The sequence below is a fragment of the Procambarus clarkii genome, chromosome 92 (assembly GCF_040958095.1).
Source record: "Procambarus clarkii isolate CNS0578487 chromosome 92, FALCON_Pclarkii_2.0, whole genome shotgun sequence".
Classification (NCBI taxonomy): domain Eukaryota; kingdom Metazoa; phylum Arthropoda; class Malacostraca; order Decapoda; family Cambaridae; genus Procambarus; species Procambarus clarkii.
Genome location: NC_091241.1, coordinates 14,387,658 through 14,408,287, shown reverse-complemented (window position 1 = coordinate 14,408,287; position 20,630 = coordinate 14,387,658). Strand labels below are relative to the sequence as shown.

At 48.6% G+C, this 20,630-nt stretch overlaps 1 protein-coding gene across 24 annotated transcripts in view; it reads right to left on the bottom strand.

The window, feature by feature from the left end:
- Positions 1-20,630, bottom strand: part of MESK2 (misexpression suppressor of KSR 2) — a 233,823-nt gene that overhangs the window by 32,252 nt on the left and 180,941 nt on the right. Inside the window, exon 1 of one of the 24 annotated variants that reach the window (XM_069318946.1) lies at positions 15,611-15,881. The exons of the other annotated variants lie outside the window; for them this stretch is intronic. Within the exon in view, the coding sequence (XP_069175047.1) occupies positions 15,611-15,690 (80 nt within the window). The 5' untranslated portion in view covers positions 15,691-15,881. Of the gene's footprint in view, positions 1-15,610; positions 15,882-20,630 lie in introns of those variants that run through there. 24 annotated transcript variants of the gene reach the window in all.

Here is a 20,630-nt window from a genome sequence, read left to right as displayed (position 1 = left end):
TTGTTATACGCTTCATGTTCTCTCTGCACTCGACCACAATATGGTGGTATACTGGTCATCTATTAAACAACTCCAATTCTCCTCTATTGTCAATAAACAGCGGGCATATTTTCTACTCTTAACCACTTCCTTTAAGCCTGTTAATACAGCTTGAACTTCAGCCCGCGTTTAACACTGTCCGTTAAGAGGTGTCCAATTATAATTAAGAGGTGTCCAATATTACTATCTACGGCGCCGATGTCAATGTACTCCCTAATCAAGACCATATCCCGTCCTTACCTACTGAATCATAACAATACAGTTTTTAATTTGGCTCTCTACCTGGACGCATGTTGAGAGAGGAGAGGAAAGGGGCGCCGTGTGTTTAGAGAGACAGAGAGAGAGATGGAGTAGGGAAGAAGGTGGACACGAGAGATTCTGGAATAATGGAGAGAATGGCTGGGTCTGGCCGGTAGGTGTTACCTGATCAGGAAGCCGTACAAGGTATAATCTCTCTCCACCTCGCCTACTGTTCTCCACATTCAACCTCCTCCCCCACTTCAACCACCAATATGTCCTACGGGCTCACCATAGCCCATGCTACATGGACACTTCGTTCTGAGTAGCTAAATCTGAAACAACCACCACCAATATGTCTGTTTAACCAGCCAACCTGTATCTACCCACACTCGCGCTGTGCGCACAAAACTATTACTGTACTATTAATGGCGCAACAACAGGGTATGAAAACCTACCTGCCTAGATTTGATCCTTGTATGGGAGGCGTTTGAACACAAAAATGAAGACTGGGCAACAAGACTGTACCAATGGATTAACAAGGGGTTATGGGCTCGCCATAGCCCGTGCTACTTGGAACTTTTTGTTCCAGGTAGCGAATCTAGAACAACAACGATTAACAAGAAACTCCACACAACCGCACAGGAAAACAACTGCAAATACAGGAATTACAAGAGAAGGGGGGGGGGGGGAAGTGACACACAGATAGGCCTTGGTTAATAATCAGGTTAAATGTGAAATTACAGAATGTGACAGGTCAAGGGATATATTTACCTGTATTTACTGTACCTGTAATAAATTTGTATTACAAAATAAATATAAAATATGAAAAAAAATAAAAATAAAATATGTATTACAGTACTTTAAATGTATATATATTTATTGCCTGTATATATATGTAAATAAATATTTACTGTACCTGTAAGATGGGACAGGAAAAGGTGGGGAAGGGTGAGAGAAGGTAGATAGGTCATGGAAGGGTGGATGGGAAGGACAATGTGTGTGTGAGGGAGAAACATGAGTGGTTAAACGAGTTACCGAGTAAACCAAGGTCGATACTCCCTCGATACCACTCAATAGTCACAAGAGGGGAGAGTGGTTTAGACAACGGCAGCGGGTGAGGGGAGGCGAGGGTCGAGAGAGAGAGAGGAGAGGGGAGACATACCCTAACAAAGACTAAATACATTACGCCTGTGTTCAGTACCAAAATTTGTTCTGCTTAAATGAAACATTATTATCTCTAATTTTATGCTGGACAAGATTATGTGGACAGGTTATTTGTCTAGCAGGACAATTGTCTTACTAATACCAGTTATTACCTTAATAGGACGCACTCGAGTCTATCTAGAAGCCCCGTAGCTGGTAGGTATTTGAAGTGAATGTCATCTTTGGTCCTGGATCTCAACGTCACTAAACTGATGTACTAAATTGTCCCAGCCTAACCTAACCGAGGAACTACCAGCCAGTTCTCAGAGCAAATCCATTACCATGACCAAGCCCCCTCCTCCCCCTCTCTCAAACCACCTGGATAATTATCTAGACATTTGTAATAATATGAAAGCATATTACCGTTCCAGTAATAGTCGACATGTAAACTGGCAAATGAACCTTTGTCCCAAACAGAATATGATGGTTAACTTTATTGCATTATAAATTGTTAGTTTAAAATATAAAATGTATATGCAGAACTCTTTCTTTGAAACGCTCTGAAAAAATGGAGTTTTCTGTAAACGAAAATCTAAGGTACACTCAAACAGTAGAGAGACAATAGCACTAATTATGTAGTGACTTTGAATTTATTACCCCCCAAAGGATTTCCTCCATGATGGCAGGTCGAAACTGGGACATCACGTCAATTTTGAGAGCCGTTATGATCTTTAATCCGTCCGATTTTGCTTTAAGGGATTTGTTCGTATCAATGCGATATGCAACAGGCATCATCCCGCTCTCTTGATGGGATTTTGGAGACATCTCCCGTCACGCAGGGTGCAGTCGCACCTCCACAGATCTCCAGTATCATCTATTGATACTGGTAATGGCTCAAAAGGGCTACCACTTACGGGCTATTCACGCCCGTGCCACCTTTTGGGTGGCTTAATCTTTATCAATCAATCATCGATGGGATTCTAGAGAACGGGATGATAGTACAAGGAAGGAGGGTAAGGAGGGTAGAAATAGCCTAAGCTACTCTATCCCTTTGAGATGTATTTCTTGCATATCTCAATAAACATACTTGAACTTGTACAAGGAAGCTATGGAGGGAAACACGAGGCGCAGCCTAATCATCATTATGTTAGTAAAGACGCAAAAGTGGATTAAGAAGGAAGTTATTAAAATTATTATTATTAAAAAAACGGAGTTCTTACATTCGAGATACAAAAGCTTGCAAGGTTAGGCTCCCCCACACACTCAGCCGAGGACAATTAGAGACGAGTGCAAAGGAGGAAGTGTATATGTTTATCTCTCAGAATGTTCGGCAATACGTTTATTGTTTGTGATGTGTGTCTATATATGTATGAACACGTTGTACTGAACGGGGTGAGAATAGCTTGAGCTATCTCATCCCTTTGTGTGTATTTTACCTCAATAAACTTATTTCAATTAGAGATGAGTTTACTCTAGCGCCAACTCACGTACTCAACCCTCCCCCTCCTCTCCCCCCCTTACATAAAAACCAGGCAGATGCAGCAAGATAAAAGAAAATCCATGTAATGAACATTCACATCACGGGCAGGATCTCGGGTGTGCGTACTCACCTATTTGTGCTTGCGGGGGTTGAGCTCTGGCTCTTTGGTCCCGCCTCTCAACTGTCAATGAACTGGTATGAAGGTCCCTGAGCCTACTGGACTGTCATATCTACACTTGAAACTGTTTATGGAGTCAGCCTCCACCACATCACTGCCTAATGCATTTCATAGTTGTTAACCACTCTGACACTAAAAAAAGTTTTTTCTAATGTTGACCAGACCACACACTAGAAGGTGTGGTCTGGTCAACAGACCACACCTTCTGTATATTAGATATTTTTTTCTAATATCTAATATCGAAAATATCTATTATATATTTTTTATAATATCTCTATGGCTCATTTGGGCACTCAATTTCCACCTGTGTCCCCTATAGTGCGTGTGCCCCTTGTGTTAAATAGCATGTCCTTATCTACCCGATCAATTCCTTTGAGAATCTTATGTGGTGATCATGTCCCCTCCTAACTCTTTTGTCTTCACAAAAGACAGTGTGCGCCTGTCGCGCGTGTGCGTGGGGGAGGCTGGGATGTCACTAGGGGGGCTTCAGCGCATTTCCCCCTCCACCATCACCCACTCCTAACACCTCGTACTCTATAGCGTTCCTGCAACAATAGACACCTTGATCAAACTAAGACAGGGTGACAGGGACGTACCAGGACACCCACTGTACCAGGACAACCAACCACTGTACCAAGCTCCCCTATGACTCTGTAATGTCTCTATTGGTCAAACTATTATGTTTTAGCGATGAGACCTACCATTAATGTATGATGACTTACAGTAAACATATAGCTCTTGAAATAGCACTTTCTCTGTAACTAGCTGACATCTGTAACTATAAGGTGTGAAGGATAGATGAAATTGTTTATGTAATAATCTAAGATGAGGTTTGATAAAGACCTTTTGTGCCCTCTGTAATGCTTTTTGCGCTACCGCTCACAGGATGAGTATGGGGTGCACAATAAACTAGCCGCGTCCGGAGGCAACAATCAAAATGTACCAGGACAACTCCTGTACCAGGACAACCAACCACTGTACCAGGACAACCAACCACGGTACCAAGACAACCAACCACTGTACCAGGACAACCAACCACGGTACCAGGACAACCAACCCCTGTACCAGGACAACCAACCACGGTACCAAGACAACCAACCACTGTACCAGGACAACCAACCACGGTACCAAGACAACCAACCACTGTACCAGGACAACCAACCCCCGTACCAGGACAACCAACCCCCGTACCAGGACAACCAACCCCTGTACCAGGACAACCAACCACGGTACCAGGACAACCAACCACGGTACCAGGACAACCAACCACGGTACCAGGACAACCAACCACGGTACCAGGACAACCAACCACTGTACCAGGACAACCAACCACTGTACAAGGACAACCACTGTACAAGGACAACCACTGTACAAGGACAACCAACCCCTGTACCAGGACAACCAACCACGGTACCAGGACAACCAACCACTGTACCAGGACAACCAACCACTGTACCAGGACAACCAACCACTGTACCAGGACAACCAACCACTGTACCAGGACAACCAACCACTGTACCAGGACAACCAACCACTGTACCAGGACAACCAACCACGGTACCAGGACAACCAACCACGGTACCAGGACAACCAACCACGGTACCAGGACAACCAACCACGGTACCAGAACAACCACTGTACCAGGACAACCAACCCCTGTACCAGGACAACCAACCACTGTACCAGGACAACCAACCACGGTACCAGGACAACCAACCACGGTACCAGAACAACCACTGTACCAGGACAACCAACCCCTGTACCAGGACAACCCCTGTACCAGGACAACCACTGTACCAGGACAACCACTGTACCAGGACAACCAACCCCTGTACCAGGACAACCAACCCCTGTACCAGGACAACAAACCACTGTACCAGGACAACCAACCACGGTACCAGAACAACCACTGTACCAGGACAACCAACCCCTGTACCAGGACAACCAACCACGGTACCAGGACAACCAACCACGGTACCAGGACAACCAACCACGGTACCAGAACAACCAACCACGGTACCAGGACAACCAACCCCTGTACCAGGACAACCAACCCCTGTACCAGGACAACCAACCCCTGTACCAGGACAACCACTGTACCAGGACAACCAACCACTGTACCAGGACAACCAACCACGGTACCAGGACAACCAACCACTGTACCAGGACAACCACTGTACCAGGACAAACAACCCCTGTACCAGGGCAACCAACCACTGTACCAGGACAACCCCTGTACCAGGGCAACCAACCACTGTACCAGGATAACCAACCCCTGTACCAGGACAACCAACCACTGTACCAGGACAACCAACCCCTGTACCAGGACAACCAACCCCTGTACCAGGACAACCAACCCCTGTACCAGGACAACCAACCACTGTACCAGGACAACCAACCACTGTACCAGGACAACCAACCCCTGTACCAGGACAACCAACCCCTGTACCAGGACAACCAACCCCTGTACCAGGACAACCAACCACTGTACCAGGACAACCAACCACTGTACCAGGACTGTAACGGGGGGTGGGGGAAATAGCTCTATCTTGTCCATTATTCCACCCCCCAGTTAACTAACGAGGCCGGGGGAAACAGCTCTCTCTAGTCCGTTATCCCGTCCCCAGTTAGCTAACTATTCTAGAGCACCTCCAGAGATCCTAAGGCAACCTCTCTCGTTCAACACCTTGTAACCTAGGTATTTGACTACCTAGGTGTTAAGACTACAAGGCGCCGTCACTTGATCAGTTACCCGAAACTCTAGAGAGAACTCTAGAATACAGAAATCAATTGCCACAAACGTATAAGAGAAAACGAAAGGAAAGAAATGAATAGTGAAGTAATTAGTGAGGGCTTGGGGGTGAGAGGGAGAGAGGTGGGAGGAGCGAGGAGGGTCATTAGCTGAAAGTGAGAGTTTAGAGAGGGGTGGAGGGAGAGGAATAGATAGGTAGTAGTAGAAGAGTAGAAAGTAGACGTAGAAGAGTAGATAGTAGAAGACGAAATGCTGCCACCATCCATTCATGATCATTACATACAAGACAAGGAATGGAACTTGCCTGTATCACAAAATTCTCCAAGGATGTTATCATGAGTTCATTATTAGTATGTTCCCTCTGTACCATGTATCAACTCCAAACAAGTACTCATTAATATCTTGAATCTAGTAACCACCGAGGCTTTCTCACCTCAACTCAAAGCTCTAGGGAACAAAGTTAAACACAATTTAAATAATAAATTCATAATTATATTTCACATGAAGTATCATAATGTAGCAATTCAATTAAAATGTTAAAGAGAGTCATTATCCAAGAATTCGAGAACCCTACAACTTGACTGCCCCTGATCATCACACAACATATGTAAACACGACCAAGTCACCTTAATGTTCACTCACCGAGGACTGAGTCTAAGTTGAATAGAGAGGGGGGGGGGGGTCTGTAGTTGACAGAGACTCCCGCCCTGCCGGCCGACAGCCTCCCTGCTAGGGACGTCGTCTCTGCTCTCGTCTGCTCTTCTCTTGATGCTGTTCTGTCTGTCAATGCTCCATGCTGGATAGCTCTCCGAGTTTATATTGGGGAACCTAGTAGCTAACTCCGCCCACAAGTAGATAGCCTCCGGCACTACCAAGCCACTCCTTAAACGTCGGCATGTTTGAAGGCTACCCGGCTCCAATTATACGCTTAGCGGAAGCAAGGTGAAATTATCATGATCTGACCTCAGGTCACTTGGGGTCATTAACGGTTAGAGGTGTGAGATCTCAGGCAGACAACTGGCGCCTCTCAGATCCTTGTCTGTGACTCGTGTACTCTATATATATTTTAAATAAACTAACCCAAACACTTTTACAGTGTTACATCTCCCCTTCTCCCCGAAATAAAGTTTTTGCAACACTGCTAAAGCAAGCTAGCTGTGTGCAACAACTTTATTAACGAAAAAAAAATACATCCTAGCTAAACAAATATACATCATCCTACTCTAAAAAAATGAAATATGTAGACAGACGTCCATTGTCTCTGGCTGGGCGACGTCACTGCTTGGTCTTGTAGATAATCCTGTACCACATTTCTTCAACACAACTGCCTCCGTCGCTTCTCCGTCGTTAACGCACAACAACACTTGGTCAACCCGAAAGCCGTTACTACTTGAACTGCGCACAGGACCGTGGAATTCGGTTGTCCCAGCTGATCTGTAATTGGCCCTACGTCAGTCACCATGAGAGACGTATATTGGGGTTCTTCACAGCTATAGGGACTACAAGTTTCGAGACCTTCATATAGTTGCCAACAGTAGAAATCCCATCCTACTCTTCTTCCTCCCTGTTGCTCCAGCACGCCTCCTTCAGAGAGCTACTTCTGACAGCCACATCAAGTCTGCATGACACAGGAAGAATCACTCAACAGAGCTACCTGCTTGCAGGAGGGGCGGCCAGTCAAGGCAAACGATCCTGTCTTGCAATTACGCTCCATGCAATGATGCTGACACCAGCAAGGGACACTAGGTATCATGTCTCACTCAGCTTGTCTTATCTTCTCTTCTTTCTTCTCTCTATTTCTTCTCTCTTCTTTCTTCTTTCTTCTTTCTTCTCTCTTCTTTCTTCTCTCTTCCTCCTCCCATGGGTCTTAGACAAGCGACCTGGGGTCCATTGGGGGTCTGTCCGTCCTGGGGTCCATCCTGGGTAGACCGATGTTGGTGGGACAGACTGGAGTCGTTGTTGCTCCTCTTCCATCATTACTGGGTCGTCTGGGGTCGTCTGCAGAACGACCTGGGGTCCACTGGGTAGACCAATGTTGACTGACCGAGAGGGCTGCATCTTGGGGTCCCCTGGGGTGGTGATGGTGGTGGAGCCGTGACCTCCAGGTAGTGGGCTGGTCGTGGTGGTGGTGATTAACGCCCGTGAGTGTGGTACACAGCAGCCGTCTCCCTCTTTTGTATGTGCGTCTCTCCTCTCTTCTGGCTCCCACCTGTGGGTGAACAGAAAGGCGACAATATCGTGCTCCCAAGATATGTTATGTGACCCTGTAGTTTGTATAGGGTTACACAGTCCAGTCATACCGCTCTCCTCCTGGCAACAACTACACTTAAATTTTTAAAATAATCCAATTAACACTGAATGATATTGACTTGGTGGAACATAAGACAGTAACAGAGGAAAGTTAGAGAAGAGAGAATAAGGTCATCACTACCTTTAACTTGTCACAAAAAAAATCAACACTAATAGACAAAACACTAGCCTAAACTTAACTGTACCGTTCCTAATCTTAAGTACATAATTAACCATTACTCCCACCCTTAACCTACAGCCACCTACGTGACCCAGAGTGTTTCCCTAGCATCTCCGCCGGTAAACAACTCCAAACTGTTGCCACCCCTGTGACCAGACTTCAAACGCCAGGCGTCCCTAGACGTGAGTCAACTGACACACTAAGGCTCCCCCTAGCATGCTGTACAAGACCAGTACACCTCGGGTTATTGCGTTCAAATGGAGTAAAACAGTCGATCGCAATAATCTGAGCAGAACCACTAAAAACTACTTAAAATCTATTTAAGAACTACACCTGCCACTCCCCACTGACCTGGAGACCAGCGGTGGCTGGGTGTCCCCGTGGGACATGCGAGGTCACCTGTCACACTCAGCTGACCTGCACTACCAACACCGCTAAGTTCCCAAATCGCCAAATCTTATTACTAACATAAATCACTACACACGCAAGTTCTGGTGAACATTCCCTGAACACCACAAAACTCACAAAATCACTAAACCACAACACCAGAGAATCACAATCTCCTAACCTGAAAACTCGCAAAATCGCGAAAGTAAAACACCTGTCAAGATCTCCCTGATAGCGCCTGAGCGGAAAAAGACACGTGGGACTGAACAATGTTAAAAGAACACCAACTACCTACAACATTGTTCAACACCGCTGCCATCATTGTAACGGGGGGTGGGGGAAATAGCTCTATCTTGTCCATTATTCCACCCCCCAGTTAACTAACGAGGCCGGGGGAAACAGCTCTCTCTAGTCCGTTATCCCGTCCCCAGTTAGCTAACTATTCTAGAGCACCTCCAGAGTTCCTAAGGCAACCTCTCTCGTTCAACACCTTGTAACCTAGGTATTTGACTACCTAGGTGCTAAGACTACAAGGCGCCGTCACTTGATCAGTTACCCGAAACTCTAGAGAGAACTCTAGAATACAGAATCATTTTGCCACAAACGTATAAGAGAAAACGAAAGGAAAGAAATGAATAGTGAAGTAATTAGTGAGGGCTTGGGGTGAGAGGGAGAGAGGTGGGAGGAGCGAGGAGGGTCATTAGCTGAAAGTGAGAGTTTAGAGAGGGGTGGAGGGAGAGGAATAGATAGGTAGTAGTAGAAGAGTAGAAAGTAGACGTAGAAGAGTAGATAGTAGAAGACGAAATGCTGCCACCATCCATTCATGATCATTACATACAAGACAAGGAATGGAACTTGCCTGTATCACAAAATTCTCCAAGGATGTTATCATGAGTTCATTATTAGTATGTTCCCTCTGTACCATGTATCAACTCCAAACAAGTACTCATTAATATCTTGAATCTAGTAACCACCGAGGCTTTCTCACCTCAACTCAAAGCTCTAGGGAACAAAGTTAAACACAATTTAAATAATAAATTCATAATTATATTTCACATGAAGTATCATAATGTAGCAATTCAATTAAAATGTTAAAGAGAGTCATTATCCAAGAATTCGAGAACCCTACAACTTGACTGCCCCTGATCATCACACAACATATGTAAACACGACCAAGTCACCTTAATGTTCACTCACCGAGGACTGAGTCTAAGTTGAATAGAGAGGGGGGGGGGGGGGGGGTCTGTAGTTGACAGAGACTCCCGCCCTGCCGGCCGACAGCCTCCCTGCTAGGGACGTCGTCTCTGCTCTCGTCTGCTCTTCTCTTGATGCTGTTCTGTCTGTCAATGCTCCATGCTGGATAGCTCTCCGAGTTTATATTGGGGAACCTAGTAGCTAACTCCGCCCACAAGTAGATAGCCTCCGGCACTACCAAGCCACTCCTTAAACGTCGGCATGTTTGAAGGCTACCCGGCTCCAATTATACGCTTAGCGGAAGCAAGGTGAAATTATCATGATCTGACCTCAGGTCACTTGGGGTCATTAACGGTTAGAGGTGTGAGATCTCAGGCAGACAACTGGCGCCTCTCAGATCCTTGTCTGTGACTCGTGTACTCTATATATATTTTAAATAAACTAACCCAAACACTTTTACAGTGTTACAGGACAACCAACCCCTGTACCAGGACAACCAACCCCTGTACCAGGACAACCAACCCCTGTACCAGGACAACCAACCACGGTACCAGGACAACCAACCCCTGTACCAGGACAACCAACCCCTGTACCAGGACAACCCCTGTACCAGGGCAACCAACCACTGTACCAGGACAACCAACCACGGTACCAGGACAACCAACCACGGTACCAGAACAACCACTGTACCAGGACAACCAACCCCTGTACCAGGACAACCAACCCCTGTACCAGGACAACCAACCCCTGTACCAGGACAACCAACCACTGTACCAGGACAACCAACCCCTGTACCAGGGCAACCAACCACTGTACCAGGACAACCAACCACGGTACCAGGACAACCAACCACGGTACCAGGACAACCAACCACGGTACCAGGACAACCAACCACGGTACCAGGACAACCAACCACGGTACCAGGACAACCAACCCCTGTACCAGGACAACCCCTGTACCAGGACAACCAACCCCTGTACCAGGACAACCAACCCCTGTACCAGGACAACCAACCCCTGTACCAGGACAACCAACCACTGTACCAGGACAACCAACCACTGTACCAGGGCAACCAACCCCTGTACCAGGACAACCAACCACGGTACCAGGACAACCAACCACGGTACCAGGACAACCAACCACGGTACCAGGACAACCAACCACGGTACCAGGACAACCAACCACGGTACCAGGACAACCAACCACGGTACCAGGACAACCCCTGTACCAGGACAACCAACCCCTGTACCAGGACAACCAACCCCTGTACCAGGACAACCAACCCCTGTACCAGGACAACCAACCCCTGTACCAGGACAACCAACCACTGTACCAGGACAACCAACCACTGTACCAGGGCAACCAACCACTGTACCAGGACAACCAACCACGGTACCAGGACAACCAACCACGGTACCAGGACAACCAACCACGGTACCAGGACAACCCCTGTACCAGGACAACCAACCCCTGTACCAGGACAACCAACCACTGTACCAGGACAACCAACCACTGTACCAGGGCAACCAACCCCTGTACCAGGACAACCAACCACTGTACCAGGACAACCAACCACTGTACCAGGGCAACCAACCACTGTACCAGGACAACCAACCACTGTACCAGGACAACCAACCACGGTACCAAGACAACCAACCACGGTACCAGGACAACCAACCCCTGTACCAGGACAACCCCTGTACCAGGGCAACCAACCACTGTACCAGGACAACCAACCACGGTACCAGGACAACCAACCACGGTACCAGAACAACCACTGTACCAGGACAACCAACCCCTGTACCAGGACAACCAACCACTGTACCAGGACAACCAACCCCTGTACCAGGGCAACCAACCACTGTACCAGGACAACCAACCCCTGTACCAGGACAACCAACCACGGTACCAGGACAACCAACCACGGTACCAGGACAACCAACCACGGTACCAGGACAACCAACCACGGTACCAGGACAACCAACCCCTGTACCAGGACAACCAACCCCTGTACCAGGACAACCAACCCCTGTACCAGGACAACCAACCACTGTACCAGGACAACCAACCACTGTACCAGGACAACCAACCACTGTACCAGGGCAACCAACCACTGTACCAGGACAACCAACCCCTGTACCAGGACAACCAACCCCTGTACCAGGACAACCAACCACGGTACCAGGACAACCAACCACGGTACCAGGACAACCAACCACGGTACCAGGACAACCAACCCCGGTACCAGGACAACCAACCCCTGTACCAGGACAACCCCTGTACCAGGACAACCCCTGTACCAGGACAACCAACCCCTGTACCAGGACAACCAACCCCTGTACCAGGACAACCAACCCCTGTACCAGGACAACCAACCCCTGTACCAGAACAACCAACCACTGTACCAGGACAACCAACCACGGTACCAGGACAACCAACCACGGTACCAGAACAACCACTGTACCAGGACAACCAACCCCTGTACCAGGACAACCAACCCCTGTACCAGGACAACCAACTCCTGTACCAGGACAACCAACCCCTGTACCAGGACAACCAACCCCTGTACCAGGACAACCAACCACTGTACCAGGACAACCACTGTACCAGGACAACCAACCACGGTACCAGGACAACCAACCACTGTACCAGGACAACCAACCACAGTACCAGGGCAACCAACCACTGTACCAGGACAACCAACCCCTGTACCAGGACAACCAACCCCTGTACCAGGACAACCAACCACGGTACCAGGACAACCAACCACGGTACCAGGACAACCAACCACGGTACCAGGACAACCAACCCCGGTACCAGGACAACCAACCCCTGTACCAGGACAACCAACCCCTGTACCAGGACAACCCCTGTACCAGGACAACCAACCCCTGTACCAGGACAACCAACCCCTGTACCAGGACAACCAACCCCTGTACCAGGACAACCAACCCCTGTACCAGGACAACCAACCCCTGTACCAGGACAACCAACCCCTGTACCAGGACAACCAACCACTGTACCAGGACAACCAACCACGGTACCAGGACAACCAACCACGGTACCAGAACAACCACTGTACCAGGACAACCAACCCCTGTACCAGGACAACCAACCCCTGTACCAGGACAACCAACCCCTGTACCAGGACAACCAACCCCTGTACCAGGACAACCAACCACTGTACCAGGACAACCACTGTACCAGGACAACCAACCACGGTACCAGGACAACCAACCACTGTACCAGGACAAACAACCACTGTACCAGGACAAACAACCCCTGTACCAGGGCAACCAACCACTGTACCAGGACAACCCCTGTACCAGGGCAACCAACCACTGTACCAGGACAACCAACCCCTGTACCAGGACAACCAACCACTGTACCAGGACAACCAACCCCTGTACCAGGACAACCAACCCCTGTACCAGGACAACCAACCACTGTACCAGGACAACCAACCACTGTACCAGGACAACCAACCCCTGTACCAGGGCAACCAACCACTGTACCAGGACAACCAACCCCTGTACCAGGACAACCAACCCCTGTACCAGGACAACCAACCCCTGTACCAGGACAACCAACCACGGTACCAGGACAACCAACCACGGTACCAGGACAACCAACCACGGTACCAGGACAACCAACCACGGTACCAGGGCAACCAACCACTGTACCAGGACAACCAACCCCTGTACCAGGACAACCAACCCCTGTACCAGGACAACCAACCCCTGTACCAGGACAACCAACCACGGTACCAGGACAACCAACCACGGTACCAGGACAACCAACCACGGTACCAGGACAACCAACCACGGTACCAGGACAACCAACCACTGTACCAGGACAACCAACCACTGTACCAGGACAACCAACCACTGTACCAGGACAACCAACCACTGTACCAGGACAACCATTGTAACAGGACAACCAACCACTGTACCTGTGCTTCGGTCATAGCACATCAAACTTTACCATTAGCCAATTCTCGCTATACAAAGTTACGTTTTAAAGGTCTTTGGATTTTATAATTCACCAATGAATGTAGATAAAATTTAACAACCTCTTCTCATACACTCAGTATATTGTTATAACTAGGTCATTGTGATAATTTAATGTCGATTATGAATTATTTATAAAAAAATTAAGTCATTTTGTAGTGTAAATTACAAATGTGCAGTCATTTCTGAACAAGAGACGGCACTGAACAATGTTTCACCTTCGTTCTATCAACCAGCGAATTAAAGTGCCCCTTTAACTAGCCTTCTTCCCCCCCCCCCCTCCCCCTTTGTAATGTGAAAGGGAAAAGCAAGATTGAATAATTACACTGGCACCAAATGGAAGGGTGAGAGGGGAGAGAGAGACTTGATAAATTAACTTTGCATTTGCTAAACGCCACACAGGGGGGGGGGGAGGGGTGGAAGAGGGGAAAATTGACACGGGAACAAGTTTACGGGACACAGCAGCGCTCCTGTGCCAGGTAAGTCCACTACGGGCTCACGTAGCCCGTAGTTCCAAGTAGCTGAATCTATAACAACAAGTTTACGGACTCACTACAGCCCATGCAACGTGGGCATTTCGCTCCGACAGGCATCATCCATAGCTAAATCTTACAAAAAAAAACAAGGGAGAGGAGACGGGTGCATGTGAAAATTGAGAGAGAGCAGTGGCGGGAAGACGACAGAACTCCAATACAAACAAGAGGAAAGGTGAAGACATAGAAGGCGGTGGTAAAGCATGAGAAAAGGTCACAGAGCCGAGGCTGCCGGACACAAGAGGTCATAGTCTCAAGAATCTGTCCAAGTTAACTGAAGGTTGAGTGGATAGCTGAATCATAACGTACCTAAAAACACAATAAGGAGAACACTCAAGCGAGTAGAGCGCCTCCAACACCTACACCCTCACCAAAACCCATTACACACTGATTAACACCCATAAACACCCATAAACACCCATAAACACCCATAAACACCCATAAACACCCACACCCACACACACACACACACACACACACACACACACACACACACACACACACACACACACACACACACCAACCCACCTTTACGGGCTCACCATAGCCCGTGCTACATGGACACTGTTCTGAGTAGTTAAATCTGAAACAACAACAACCAACCCACCTACATGCCCATCCCCACAATTGGCCAGTAGGTACTTCACGTGACTAATCTCCCAAACTTGAGAACTACATTTATAAACTGAAGCTGGGTCCTGATTTCGCTACATTTATTTATATAATTCCAGACATTAGACGTCCCCTTTAGACCTGCTGGTATGAGATACCAGGAGCTTTGTAATTATGTTAACAACTTCTGTTTTCTTTACTATGCCCTCGATGCGTCCACAGTTTGCTAGTACAGGCTACTGATCTTTATGCAGGCGAGGAGTCACAATAACGTGGCTAAATTTGACCAGACCACACACTAGAAGGTGAAGGGACGACGACGACGTTTCGGTCCGTCCTGGACCATTCTCAAGTCGACTTGAGAATGGTCCAGGACGGACCGAAACGTCGTCGTCGTCGTCCCTTCACCTTCTAGTGTGTAGTCTGGTCAACCTACTGATCTTCATGTCGCGGTGACGACGACCCATCCGGCACAAACTCCCAAGCCATCACGTAGTCTGCGTCAGCCGGATAACGCCGGGTGTACCTTAACACAAAGCAACCTTTTTACCAGCCATACGGAGTCAACTTACAGCAGAGGATGGGTGTCTCCGTCGCAGGGGGTGGTAGGGATGATGGCCACGTTGGGTCGCTCGGGTACCGTGTCCACCATCTTGCCTCGTTCTTGTAAAATCCACAAGCCCCTCTAGTACTTTTCCTTGTATGTACTTGTATGTCCACCTGTGTCCACGAGCACTTCTTATATCGCTAAGTGGGGCAGAGGGGGGGGGGGCGGTTATCTTCCCCCTTTTCTTTTCAGCAAAGTTCAAAATGAATATTAATTCTACTTTACGAAGCCATTCATTTCTGCACTCGTTCCATGTCCGGAATAATTAGTCTCCTTTCCGTTGAGGATCATTAAATTTCCAAATTACTAAACAAGTTACGCGTAGGAAACAGATAATATAATTAAACATTTGAATAATTGCCGAAAGGATTTGTTAAAAGTCGAATAAACCCGCCATGAACGACTGTACGTAAGGAACTATATTTAGAAAACTTTTAACAGGGACATTTTGTTTTTTGTTTATAGCCTGTTGTAATTAAAAGGCGCCAAGCCAGCAGCCCAGGAGGAGGAGGAGGAGAGCTGTGGAATTAAGACAATATAGACCACCACCTGAACGCACCTTTCCCGTATTAAGACCTAACTACACCAGCCACACGACGCTGAAAACCAAACTAAACACCAATGTCAGAGTAAAGGATACCTGATCAACCAGGCTGTGACTCATACGTCAGGCTGCGACAGCCGCATCCAACAGCCTGGTTGATCAGTCCAGCAACCAGGAGGCCTGGTCGACGACCGGGCCGCGGGGACGCTAAGCCCCGGAAGCTCCTCAAGGTAACCTCAAGGTAACCCTGACAGGTCTCCACGTGTAGACCCATACTACCCAACCCCGCCGTAGCTACAACACACGCAAACTATTACCCTATCTTGGTCGTCTTGAGATGATTTCGGGGCTTTTTAGTGTCCCCGAGGCCCGGTCCTCGACCAGGCCTCCACCCCCAGGAAGCAGCCCGTGACAGCTGACTAACACCCAGGTACCTATTTTACTGCTAGGTAACAGGGGCATAGGGTGAAAGAAACTCTGCCCATTGTTTCTCGCTGGCGCCTGGGATCGAACCCGGGACAACAGGATCACAAGTCCAGCGTGCTGTCCGCTCAGCCGACCGGCTCCCTGAAACATGCAATCAAATATACTTGAGATTAAGGAAGACAGGAGGAAAGGAGATAGAGGTATTTCAGAACGAGAGCGTGGGATAATTAAGACAATTGGATTAGAAGTATAGTTTAACAGTCGTGTCGTTAGTGTAAACTGACTCTGGGGAAGGGGGGGGGGGTAGTTTAGACAGGATTATACCAATGTATATACCTTAGTGCGTGTACGTACACTCAGTGGTGTAGCGGGGACATGGCTCTAGCTCCTGAGCCCGTGTTAGGGAGGGGGGGGGGGTGACAGCACTGACGTCAATACCTCTACAAGAGAAAGTGACCTTTTACCACTCCTCCTCCACCACACCTGGCTTCTCTCTCCGTTGCCATCCCGTCCTGTCACCTAATACATCACATTGTGAACGGAATACATCACATTGTGAACGGAATACATCACATTGTGAACGGAATACATCACATTGTGAACGGAATACATCACATTGTGAACGGAATACATCACATTGTGAACGGAATACATCACATTGTGAACGGAATACATCACATTGTGAACGGAATACATCACATTGTGAACGGAATACATCACATTGTGAACGGAATACATCACATTGTGAACGGAATACATCACATTGTGAACGGAATACATCACATTGTGAACGGAATACACCACGGAACGGAACGGGTGGGAAGGGGGGGGGGGCGGTTGCTCTTATCAGTGATGGGTAAAAGAAAAAATAATCATCTTTTCAATAAAATTTCTTGTTTAAAACACTTCCTCATTTTTTTTGCTGGCATGTTCCAAGCCATTTTTCCATTTATTTCAAGCATTTTCCAACACTATAGTGGAGTGTGTTGGGACGCTATGTATATACCTGGGACACGGTCTCTAACAACCAGATTCAGCCCCGCTCCTGTGCCAGATAAGTCCACTACGGGCTCACCATAGCCCGTGCTACTTGGAACTTGTTCCGAGTAGCTGAATCTATAACAACAACTACTTACACATCATCTTACGAAACTATTCAGCTTCTCAAATCTTGGGCGCCTTTGTTAACATTGATAGCGAGCTTCAAACATTTTCAACCCAAGTTGTTATTGTAATAGACACCCTCGTGTCGCTTCGGAGCCGAGACTGTTTCGTGTCGCTTCGGAGCCGAGACTGTTTCGTGTCGCTTCGGAGCCGAGACTGTTTCGTGTCGCTTCGGAGCCGAGACTGTTTTAAAAATCAAAACCAAACCGCCATGATTAATGAAGGATGTACAGGTTTCGCAAGTGGGGGCACACAATGCCTGATGGGTCCTGGTGCGTCACTGTACCTGCTGAAGGTCCCCCCCCCCTCTCCCCTCGTGGGGGGCTATGCCCCCAGGCCTCCCGTTACATGAACTAGATTCCAATTTATATGCATTTCCTCGTGGTTAATCTATTAGTTGTCTGTTCCAAGACTTTGTCCAGGTCTTCGTGTAGATTTTAAGAAATTATCGTACTTAACCGGTCGTATGGTTAACCGGTAACCGGTTAACCGTATCGTACTGGGAGCCGGTCGGCCTGAGCGGGCAGCACGCTGGACTTGTGATCCTGTGGTCCTGGGTTCGATCCCAGGCGTCGGCGAGAAACAATGGACAGAGTTTCTTTCACCCTACGCCCCTGTTACCTAGCAGTAAAATAGGTTCCTGGGTGTTAGGCAGCTGTCACGGGCTGCTTCCTGGGGGTGGAGGCTTGGTCGAGGACCGGGCCGCGGGGACACTAAAAGCCCCGAAATCATCTCAAGATAACCTCAAGATAACCGGTCATTCCCCCCCCCCCTCCCTGCTAACCAACACGTGAATCTCAATACACCAGCCGAGACACGCTTGACCTCGAACCCAAACCTCTGAGCCAGCAGGCACTACACAAGCGCGCACTCCCTCAACCCCCCCCCCCACCACACACACACTTTAAAGACGAACGAATCAACGAACACTATTTACTTTCGAACACTGCATAACCTCAACCTGAAAATGTTGACGTTTTCCGAGCATCGGTCTCGATAGACAAGGGTGGCTTTGTCCCCAACGTGGGTTCGTCCCCCCAACGTGGGTTAATTGGGTGGGCACGTTCTTAGGTGGAACAGTTGAATTTTGTACGGAGTGGCAAACAGAACGGGCCTGCCCTGGTACACCCGAATGGGACTAGAAATCTGCATGAATTTGCCGAGCTTGGAGTAAAGGCGGAATTAGTACAGGAATGGCGGCGCGCACACGCCGTAAACCCCGCAAGGTGGGGTCCCAAGAGCTGGAGGTCGACACCCTGTACACAAGGTTAAGGGGGGGGGGGCGAATGGCTAAAATCTCGACAGGTGCATTTATGGTGCATTGTTTCAGATTCATCCAGCTACACCCCCTCCCCTCTCTCCACAACAAGGTCCCCCCAAACACACACACACACACACACACACACACACACACACACACACACACACACACACACACCCATCCATCATAACTACCCCCTACAACGTCAACCACCACCACCACCATCCCTCCCCCTCCCACCTTCACCACCACATTTCTAAGAGTGTTTCATAAGCCTCTAGTAATTACACTCGAGATCAAACTTGTGTAAAGATTAATGAACAACAAACGGCACCAATTCCTCGTCGGACGACTGTTGAACCAAGACAAACGTGACATTATCAACGTGTCAACACCCGCTACTGTTACCACCACACCGTCACACAACTGGCAGGAGCCGCCAGACGCGAGCTGCTGCTGCTGCTGCTCGAGCAGCTAGGGCGCCACAGCTGGCTGTGCACCAGCCGCGAACGCGACAGACGCAAGCGGATCGCGATTAAGCAATACGTAGGAGAACGACGGGGGCGCGCGCGGCGAGCACGACAGCGCGGTGGAGACTGTACGTGGAGTGGAGTTGCCCCCCAGGCTCCAGACATGCCGGGGAGGGGTGAGGGGGAGATGAGGGGTGTCTCACCCCTCACCCTTCGCCTCCCCTCTTCACGTGGTTTTGGTATAGCACAACCCCGCTCCACACAATCTATCACACCCTCCGACGGATAGAAACTACCTCGTACACCCCCTCATCCCCCCCACCACGCCCCCCCCTCCCCCACACACACACGAAACAATCTAAGTACTCACCTAGTGATGAGCTAAGTGCAGTAGTAGATTCCAAAACCGTCGTCAGTAGTTTCAAAGCGTCATATACGACAAAGAGTACTGGGAAGACGAGACACCACGAGCGTAGCTCGCATCCTGTAACTACACTCAGGTAATTACGGGCGCGGGCAAGGACGAGGGGCCAGAACCCAAGGGCTGAAGCTCGACATGCAAGCACCTACAGGGGGGAATGCTGGTAGGGAAGCCCACACAGACAGCGATGGAAACGCTAGCGACACTACAACATTTTTTTTTATCTAATAGTGAACAAATTAGCTAGAGGCAGAGATGAACTTTTGTATCTACCGCCGAATTCCAGGGACAAGTGCACATTATCTCCTCCCACAGTTGCCCAACACACTTGGGCTGAATGGTAGAGCGACGGTCTCGCTTCATGCAGGTCGACGTTCAATCCCCCGACCGTCCAAGTGGTTGGGCACCATTCCTTCCCCTCCATCCCATCCCAAATCCTTATCCTGACCCCTTCCAAGTGCTATATAGTCGTAATAGCTTGGCGCTTTTCCCCTGATAACTCCCTCCTCACACAGTTTCAAGATATTACAGCGCCGGGATGGAATTCAAAGACTATCACCCCTCGAGTTCCCTTCTTCCTCTACCACACAAGTGCAGATGAAGATTAAGCCACCCAAGAGGTGGCACGGGCATGAATAGCCCGTAACACAAGTGCAGATTATCCTCGCTATACATACTAAATAGCCAATGCATGTCTTG